The 10000-nt window shown below is 45.6% G+C and overlaps 1 protein-coding gene and 1 long non-coding RNA gene across 3 annotated transcripts in view; one reads left to right on the top strand and one right to left on the bottom strand.

The window, feature by feature from the left end:
- The window catches only part of kank4 (KN motif and ankyrin repeat domains 4), a 94221-nt gene that overhangs the window by 16046 nt on the left and 68175 nt on the right, over positions 1–10000 (bottom strand). For both annotated transcript variants that reach the window (XM_060066402.1, XM_060066401.1), the window contains exons 2-3: positions 8109–8184; positions 3621–7070 (exon numbers count right to left, since the gene is read on the bottom strand). In XM_060066402.1, the coding sequence (XP_059922385.1) occupies positions 3621–7070; positions 8109–8127 (3469 nt within the window). In that variant the 5' untranslated portion in view covers positions 8128–8184. The remainder of the gene's footprint in view (positions 1–3620; positions 7071–8108; positions 8185–10000) is intronic.
- Positions 2369–3450, top strand: LOC132468664 (uncharacterized). The gene is made up of 2 exons (XR_009528249.1): positions 2369–2582; positions 3399–3450. It is a non-coding gene; the product is annotated as an uncharacterized LOC132468664 (long non-coding RNA).

Here is a 10000-nt window from a genome sequence, read left to right on the forward strand (position 1 = left end):
GTTTGCATTGACAAATTAGAAAAATGGCTCTGTCAGTCTCTGGCCAGGTATATATTGAGGGTCTTTCTAGTCTCCTCTTCTATGATTTGTCGCCTTTTCTATGGCAACACAGTTGTCATTGTGTTCACGACGTACATAGCTGAACGGGCTATGAGACACACTTTGTTATGTTCTCTAAATGCATTCCATTTTAGCTGTGATCCAGAGCTCTGCAGCGGCCTCCTCTTTTAGAGAGGGAACGAGATCGGAACCAGTACGCTTTACCTCTTTTTTCTTTCTTTTAGTAAATCTGTCTATCTACTCTTAATAGATAGAAAGGTCTGTAAAATACACATTGAGAATGTTCCGGATGATAATTAATTTGATCTTGACAGTAGAAGTCCAGGATTCCAGGGAGCTTTTGTTTTCAGTGTAACATTAAAACAGTGTTCTCTGAATGCTAATGTTAACCAGACGACCCATTCTCAAGTCTCAGAGTCTGAAAGCAACCATATGGAAACAGCTTAAATAATACATTAACAGAAAACTTGCATATTACTGTGTGTGTGTGTGTGTGTGTGTGTGTGTGTGTGTGTGTGTGTGTGTGTGTGTGTGTGTGTGTGTGGGGGGGGCTCCTACACACACTCCTACACACATGTTAAAGCAGACGTTATTTTCAGCCCAGAAAAACTCTGAACATGAAATAACTATTACGGCAAAGACATTCTATATTTTAGTATATTTTAGTAGTAAGAGTTGCCAAAGAAAGTACCAAGGCATACCTACTGTGTGTGAGTGCATGGCGAATGTTTGTGTGGGCGTGTGTGTGTGTGTCTGTGTGTGTGTGCATGATGTGTGTGTGTGTGTGTGAGTGTGTGTGTGTGTCCATGCATGTGTGTGTGCAAGCCTGTGTGGCTAACTACAGGGAATAAATATATATAAATCTAATGTGTTCTTGGAGGCCTTCCAATTGCAGGCCATGTATTCTTGCCATCAGGACAGTTGTTTTTCCATTTCAAGTCCTGGCAATCAGTCAGGTCTATTGCCATACAGCCACTTTTCTCTGCCAAAACAGACGTGTGAACGTTCATGTTCGTTCAGAAATAAAGACTTGAGAATGGAAGCCAGAATAGATCTGGGTTTTGGGTCCCCTCTCTGGACTGCATACTGTGGGCTAATTGAGGAGGGAAGTAACTCTGGGAACAAGACAAGGGAAACATTTCCTCAACATGATATCCTTTATAAAAAAGGAACATTAGAGTTGTTTTAATAAAACTAACATCCTCTAGATTGACTATAGCGGATGCGCTGTGATCTTGTTGTCAGTCTGTAGCCTCCAGGGCGGTCTTAATGTGTTCGTAAAATAGTGGTAAGGGCAAATTTTATAAAAGCCGCACATTACTTCACCTACAAAATGCTCTTTACTTCATGGTTTATTTTCTCCACACAAAGATGACTGATTGGGACTAAGCTCTTCATGTTTTCACCGGGATTATTTCACTCTGTTGCATCATGCATGTATAAACGTGCCTTGAATAAGGAACGTCTTTATTTGTTACTTTTTACACGATAAAAGCAGCTCCCCAACCTGAATGTTACATTAAGCTCTGAAATAAAACTTCGGTGTGAAGTTCAGCTCAACTCAGTGAGCGTACTAAATTAAGCTAGAAAGCGATTTGTCTAACATCTGATTATAGCTATTACGCTTTTTTACCTTTATTAAAACAAACCTCAAATCACAAATTTGCTATAGACACTGTCAATGTCTGTGCAGACATTGACACTGACCGGTCTATATGCTGATCAGGGGCAACTTCGTCAAACTTGCCCTGTTAGATATATTACACTCATATATTATATTACAGTCATTGAAGACATGAGTATATATATATAAATAACAACCCCGGATGGCAGGATTAATATTCATGTTAGCAGAGACATTTCCATATTAATCCATTTTCAGACCGCAAGGAGAAAATCAAAAGCGGATGAGACATGACCCTATTAACCATAAAGAGGATGCTCATAAAAGGGTATGAATAATTATATTCCACTGTGAAGAGGGTTATTTTAATGAATCTGAAAGTGAGGAAGCTATGTAGATTAACACGCAGATAAACAGTGGTTCTGCACGTGAGCATGGCTTGCGGTGTATGCATGGGCGTCGCCTCAATATAAAGTGAGTGGGGGGGGGGTCACGTCCCCCTCACCTTAAAAAGTTGTTTGGACCCCCCCACATTTGCCATCAAAAAATTGAGTGCATGACTGGTCTACTAGTCAAGTGTTCTTTCCATTGCATAACAATCAAATCTGGTCCACTTTATCAGTAGGGGGAATACTCATATCAATAGAAATCTACTACGCGTTTTCCTGGTTTCCTAACACACACAGCCGCATCACGCATGCATATTCAAAACATGCACCGAAGCAAGCCTATGCTGAGAGTCGGATCAACGACAGCGACAGACTTCAGCTTCACAGTAATTGTCAAAATGTCCAGCTTCAGCTGGAAAGGCTTTCTTTCTGGTCAGATATTAAGCCTATATTTTAGTGGCAGGTCATGTTAGATTGTTAAATTGTTAATTTAATCAAAACAATCACACGTTGCCTAGCCTAACATGTAAACTTTGAGCCTAGGCTGGTCTCCAACATTGACTGTTCCACAGACGAGATGGACAGGGAAGGTAAGTTATGCCGCGTTTCCACTGCAGGGTGCGGAACGGATCGGATCGCAAAGGTGCGGTAGGGAGGGGGCGGTATAGCCCAGCTCAGTTCCGAGGTCGCGTTTCCACTGCCGACAGTACCCTTTGTGGTAGGCCGGATGTCGATCGCCGCGGCAGCTACGTAAACATCGTAAAAAACGTCTTCCTCCCCAAGAATGCAGACGAACGTCTCCACCTCCTTGTTCGCCCAAGCAAGCGTTTTACGCGACAAGTTAATTGTAAAGAATAATACCTCGAGGCTACTGTTCGTTTGTTTTTATCCCCGCGTCACCCGGAAGTGACGATTCTGTCGACCAATCAACGGAGGGGGGGTGTAGCTAGAATTTCACGGGACCCTTTCAGGCGTCTCGTCTCGTTTGCGGTACCCCAACGGAGGAGTCCCGAGAACGGGGCCGGAACGGGTACGGCAAAGTCCGGGTCACGCCCACTTTTGGCGGTGGAAACGCGACCCGACCCGCACCTTTGCGATCGGATCCGTTCCGCACCCTTTCCTCAAGTGGAAACGCGCCATTAGAGTTATCCACGATTTCCCTTTAGTGGCCAAACAGCTAAATTGGTTTCTTCCATGGCCGAACACAGCCAGCTTTTCTGATAAGAATGTTAGCACCCTTATGAGATATTCTCTGGCTATAGCATTAGCAATAGTCAAAGTCACAAAGAACCTTATGCTAACATTCAGTGTTTCCCATAGACCAGGGAGATCATTTTAAATCTAAAAACATGGTAAAATGCACCAGAATGCGGGAAATTGCATCTACTTCTTTCAAAGGGTTCTGGGGGAGGACGCCCAGACGCCCGCCAAAATATATCCCCCCCACACTCAAAATCCTGCTGACGCACTTAGATGTATGCAATCATGTGTGGAAGGAAAGCGTAAAGAAGGAAATGTAGCTGGTTTTACGACACTGGGGAAAGTACCTTGTTCCTGCTGTTTTTTGGCGGCAGCAGCTTTCTGCGCTGGGGAGTAGAAGGCAGAGAGGACGCTGAGAGAGCTGACCAGTTGACTCTGAATAGAGCTCATCTTGGACGGGCCCGCTTTCCCAGTGGGCTTCCCCACTGCCACCGCCACTGCTGGTGCAGAGGCTGCTTTCCCCGCAGGCTTGGCTGGCACTCCCTTTGCAGGAACGGCTCTTTTCCCTGTGCTTAGCTTCTGCGTGCTTTGCCCTTCCTGCTGGCTGGGTGCAGCTGGTTGAGCTCCAGACCCGCCACTGCCCAGCTGGGCCCACTGCTCGCCAAGGAGCCCCGTCAGCCTGGTCACTACCTGGCCAAGGGCCGCTGGGGAGGTGGGAGACTCACCCGAGCCTCTGCGTGAGGACTGGGCATCGCCGGTCTCACGGCGCAAGGCCTGAGCCTCGGTTGAGCCGCGGCGCTGGGCAGCCTCGCTGGAACCTCTGCGAACGGTCGGTGTCTCGCCAGAGCTTCTTCGAAATGGTTCCTTCTCACCGGAGCCCCGCCGCGGGCCTGAGGGCTGGCCTTGTGGGGCCTCACTCAACCCCCGGCGAGCGGGGTAGGTCTGAGACTGGGTTTGAGAGGTCTCAGTGGATCGCCGGCGCGAAGGCTGAGGCTCCTTGGAGTCTCTCCGAGACACAGAAGTCTGGGATTGGGGTGGGTTTGGGGTGTCACTCGACCCCGGGGAAGGGGGCTTTTTCTGGGCTCGAAGCTTTGGTTGAGGCTGTCGGTCATTCGATGCCAGAGAGGGCTTGCGTGGTTGGGGCTGGACCTCGGCTGGAGGCTGAGCCTGGATCTGAGGGGAAGACTGCTGTTCGGAAGATGTTTTTGAGAGGTTTTGGTCCTCACTAGATGTTGCTATAACAGGCTGAGGGGAGGCTTTAGTCTGAACTGGTACCAAGGCCTTTTCCTCAACCTGAGATTTGGCAGGAAGGGGGATGGGTTGAGGCGTAGCTTGCTGAGGTAGGATTTCACTGGATCCTCTCAGTGGACGTACAGGCGGAGCTTGAAGCTGAAGTAGGGAAGACTGCTCGGTTGTAGGTGTCCGGCCTCTCTGAGGTCTCAATGGAATGACTGTACTAACAGAAGAATCGTCTATGACAACTACACTGGTGCATTCAGTGACCATGGTTGTAACACCTATGATGAGCTTGTCTGTTGCCGTTTCCATCTGTTCTAAAGCCTTCAAAGCATCTTTATCTTCATCTTCCCTAACAGCTTTTACCATGCTACTTGTCACTTCTCTAGTTTCTAAATCAGTATGTAGTGTGAGACTAAGTTTTGTGTCTTTGTTGACTTCAGTTGCTGTAGAGTCACAGGTCTGTCCATCTTTGGTCTCGTCATCTGGAATTACGCTTGCTATACTCTCTGTAACTGCTGAGACACTCTCTGAGATAAAATTGTCTGTGGCCACACTTTCTTGAGCAGTTATTCCCTCGTTTCCACTCTCTTCACTTTCAATGACTACAACATCTCTGACTACTATTGCTTGTACCTCCATATTTCTCACCGGATTGCCATTCTGCCTTCGGTCTCTTTGTGTTTCTGTCTCTGTCTGCTGATCTGTCCTCGGTGCTGCCACCGTCTCCGTCACTCGGTCTACAGTGCCCACCCTCTCCGTCAATGTTCCCCGGTCAACACTACTGGCCCTTGGCCTCATTGGATGATTGATCGACGGCCCTTCGACTGTCTCTGTGACTTGATTCACCCTATCGGCCGTGGGCGTTTCTGTCGTTTGGTCCTGAGTGCCAATCCGCTCGGTTTCGGTACCCCGGTCTACGCTATTGGCTCTCTGTCTCGCTGGAGGCAACGTTTCTGCTTCGTTGTCAACTATTTCAATCTCTGCTTGTTGATGTAGACTTCCAACCAGGATTCTAGGTATACAAACCTCAATACAGATTCTGTCCGTGTCTGTTCCCTGATCCACAGTACCGGGACACTCAGTCTCGGTCTCCTGGTTGGCAAAGCCCACTCTCTCCATCACTGTTGCTCTGTCCACACTCACTCTCCTTGCCGTGCTTCGTGGCTGTGTAGTGCACACCTCTACTCGCACCCCCTCGCTCAGTTGTAGGATCCTCACGTCTTTCTGCTTGTTATCTTCAATTTGTTCCTTTAGAAGGCCTTGGGTTCTCTCCAACTCTTGGCTAGCTTGGGATAGTTTAGCGTCCAACATTGTTAGCTTGTGCTGTAGTTGCTGGAGACTAGTTAGTTCGGCATCACTACTGATTGGCTGACCCTTGAGCTCCTCTTGCTTCGGTAATTGGCCACCTGGAACACCATCCTCAGCATCTTTTATAGCCCGTTGAGGTGAGGGTAATCTCTGCGATGTGAGGTCTTGGAGTGATTTATTCCGGGTGGGCTCTACGCTTACTTGTTCCGATTTTTCTGATGGCTGTGTTTTACACCTCTGGGCATCTCCTGCCTCTCCCTGTTCTAAATTACCAGATTTTGATTTCCTGTCAATCTGTGACCCTGTGCTCTTACTTAAACCTTCACTCACCTCTACTGGTGTTCTGCTTGAGGCCTCTACACTTGCCTTGGGTTGATCAATGACAGCCAAGCCTTCTGAAGACCGGTCGTCTTCTAGCCTTGTTTCAGTATCAGCCCTTGGGTTTGTGGTCGAAATCGAGGAATCTTGTGCCTGAGCCTGAGCTCGAGCCTGAGCCCGAGCCTGAGCCTGGAGCTCCAGTACCAGTCTTTCTCTCTCCTCTCTTAGAGAGCAGATCTGGGCTTTCAGTTCAGGGATGGTTTTGACCTGTTCTTCCAGCTCTCTGACCCGCTTCAATGCTACTGTGATTTGTTGGTGCAGTCCGGTGCGGTCCTGGGGCAATGATCGCCTTTCTGCAAAGTCCGGTGAAGCACGGAATACATTCTCAGACGACCCATTCTCTGGTGTTACAACCACCCGGTCAGGGCTGCTGGAGTCGGAGCCCTTTCGGTGTTGTACAGTAATGGGCATGCTAGAAGCTCTTAGCAAATTGGGGCGACTCTGAAGGCCCAGAGGCCTTTCATCCAGCCCTCGGGTCCCAACGTTGACCTCGTCTCTGGGCTTGTTGGTGACATAGCCGCTCCCATGCATAGAGCCACCATCACTTGGCCTGAAGTCAAATATCTGCTGAACCTCAGTCACCCGGGATTTGGGCTTTGGCCCAAGGGTGGACGTGGCAGTCCAAGTGTCCTTGTCTTTAGGGGCTGGCCGTACTCCATGCCCAGGTAGACTGAAGTTCCTAGGCAGAGTGCTGAATTTAGGGCCCTTGATCCTGCGGTGGATGTGGACCCTTTTGATGGTGTTGCCTTTCTCTATGTCATCAACATATTTCAGGAAGTCGAGGTCGAGGTGGAATCCATAAGGGGTCTCCACTGAGTAGGGCAGCTGTTTCCTGGGGACTCCCTCACCGGCTTTTGATGAAAAGCCGTTGGCTGGAAAACAAAAATCAATGGATCAATCAATGAAGCTCCAACTATTGGTAAAACTTTGGTTAAAAAACTTTGACTGCCATTACTTACTGGTGCAGCTCTTACCCCTGATAAAAATGACCATTTGATAAATTTACCCAAAGGACCCTTTTTCCAGATGAATAGTAGGGTAAAGTAACTTACTTTAGGTTGGTTTATTTAGGTCTGTCGCAGCAGCAGCATGGGAATACATTTTTACTTTGTCTATATAGTGGTGCACTTCCATACCAAAATGGAACAGACCAATAATGAATGTTTAATTAAGAATTAATGAGCTAAACCAGTTTTTGCTACTGTGAAAAAGGTCTATAATAAAGCGGTGAGGATTAGGGTTAAATTATGCCCTCAAGAGAGGAGAGATATTGTAACTTTGTCTCACCCATTCAAACTACTATACTATAAAAAATAAAGCACAGATAAAACTAAACCGATTCTATAATGTAAACATTACCTATATTATCACCTCTGGTCCCTCATATGGACTATGCTGCAAAAATGATGTTTTATTATGCTAAACCAAATCACCTAGCGAGGTTTAATGAGCATGCAGCAATTGCACCAAAACACACTCATCTGTATGCAAAATGTGATGCGTGAACATCTGCTTCTGAGAGTGGGCCCAGCAGGAGAGGGTTCATTTAAAGCAGGCCTATCTGTGTGTGATAAAATGCCTAAACCTAATGATTAACATTGTCCCACCGCATAAATGATGATGGTCATATAGACAGGTCAAGAAATTAATACTATCCTAATTTGATGTGAAGAGGAGGTGCTTTTGGCCTCACTTAGAATTAAGTCGTCAGTCCTATATAGATTTTATGCTTTGATTGTTGAACTTCACTTACTATTCTTTGAATGAAAGTGTCCAGCTAAATTACTACCTACAGATGTGGCCTAAATGGTGGTCTCAATTCGCAGAGCCCAGTGTGTTGGAGGCCGGCATCCTTGAGTGTCAAACAGCGGACCCTTCAAGCTTGTTAAATACGGGGTTCGGTGACTCACCACTTTTCTTGTCCATCATTGGAGGCAGAGTTCACAGTCATGGGCTTTTCTTTCAGTATAGTTTGGAGTCTACGATCTATGGAGAAAGTATAAGAAAATAAAAAAACACGGCTGTGTGACAAACTGAACTCCAAACCTATTATCACGGCGAGGACTAAAGAGGTACACACGTCTTTATTGGTGGAATTATTTTAACAAAATGTTTTAAGTAGGCAGACAACAACAGTGGGGCCAACTCTATGGCCAACTGTTAAGTAAAACCGTTTCTTGACTTTTCGCTTTTGTAGAAGCCAAGAACGAGTAGGGCTTAGTATTGACCACGATTACAATCCCGATTTGAACTGGGAATTTTCCCGTAATAGTTTATACAGCAGGGATGAGTCATAATGTACAGAGGATCATTTGGCCCTTCAAACCATGGATAGAAATAAATGCTGACAGCATTTCAATCGTGGATGGTCATATTCCGTTTTTAAACTTAGCTAATAAAGCCCTCCGCTTTAAAGACAAAAATCAATGCTTTTGAAATGATTGATCGACGGACAAAATTCTCGTATGTTTAATCATTAAATGTCCACATTAAATACCCTATATTGGCATAATATTTAGATGGTAAAAACAAGGTGCAGTGCAAAACATTCATTATCTTGTCACACACAGTCAGACACACGCAAACGTGCGCACACACACGCCTACTCATACACAAATGAATCAAAGAGTATCATTATGTTCCATTTTAATTAATCAATATTCTTACAGGTAACACATTTGCCATCTTATCAATTACTAATGAATCAATAATACAATTGAATAATAACACATAACAGCCCCTGTTGCTTTCAATGGCATGTTATTGCAAACATATAATCTGACTCCTATTATAAAGTTAAACACAAATCAAGCACTCAGTTGCCGTGTAAATGAATATAAGCAGTGCGGAAACGTATTCCCAATCAGTGGTCGCCTCAAGGTTTATAAACACTTAATAACAAACTCACTGGTTTTCCATTTTTTAACCATGCTCATATATTGGTGGTCTGCGATATGTAAGTTATTTTATACGGCCTATGCATGAAAGTTTTTCTGTTTCTCTTTCCTGTCTTTGTAACGGCTGCTGTGCCCTTCAGATAAAATGCTAGATTCATAAAATACAACATGCTAAAAGGTTCCTTATCCTTTAGTCTCCTTCAGCCCTACTTCCTCCTTCATTGATAATGTAGTTTCCTACTCCAGTTTGCCATTGCCAAACCCCTTCTGGAGATGGCTTTGGCACGAGGAGAATAAAGGAACACTGACGCCTAAGTGGCAGGCTTAACGATGCCATGGTGTGATCTGATAGGCGCAGAGAGAATGGGGACAGCCCTCTGTCTACCTAATGACTCGCAGTCTGAGATCTGAGGCAATGTGGCTGGCTACTAACCCTAACCCTAAATCTGAAAATCCCACAATTACCTGGTGGTCTACTTGTTCCAATGTTTTGTTACCTATTGCATGATAGCCAGGCTCATCCTCACCGATGTATTACGGAGGGATGTTTCATAGTGATAGGGCTTAGCATTCATTCATAAAGCCATGCGTGAAGCATTAGTGCAAAGCGAGAGTTTTGCCGCTCAGTCATGTAATCAATCAAAATGACAGCAAGCGCAACGTCGGCTCTGGTCTTATTATATGGTGATGACGTGCTCTTTTAAGATGGCTTCACACAAATGTCAGACATCTCGACGGGGAAATAGGATATCAAGAAGAGAAAGGATCCAGCCTATCGATTTTTCTGATACAATTAAATGAATCAAATCAAATCAAATCGAGAAGCACACACACCAACAGTCAAGTTATTGATCACTTCTGTGAGCTATGGGTGCCAAGAACGCGTACAGACGCCCAAACGCTTG

The sequence above is a fragment of the Gadus macrocephalus genome, chromosome 12 (assembly GCF_031168955.1).
Source record: "Gadus macrocephalus chromosome 12, ASM3116895v1".
Lineage (NCBI taxonomy): Eukaryota > Metazoa > Chordata > Actinopteri > Gadiformes > Gadidae > Gadus > Gadus macrocephalus.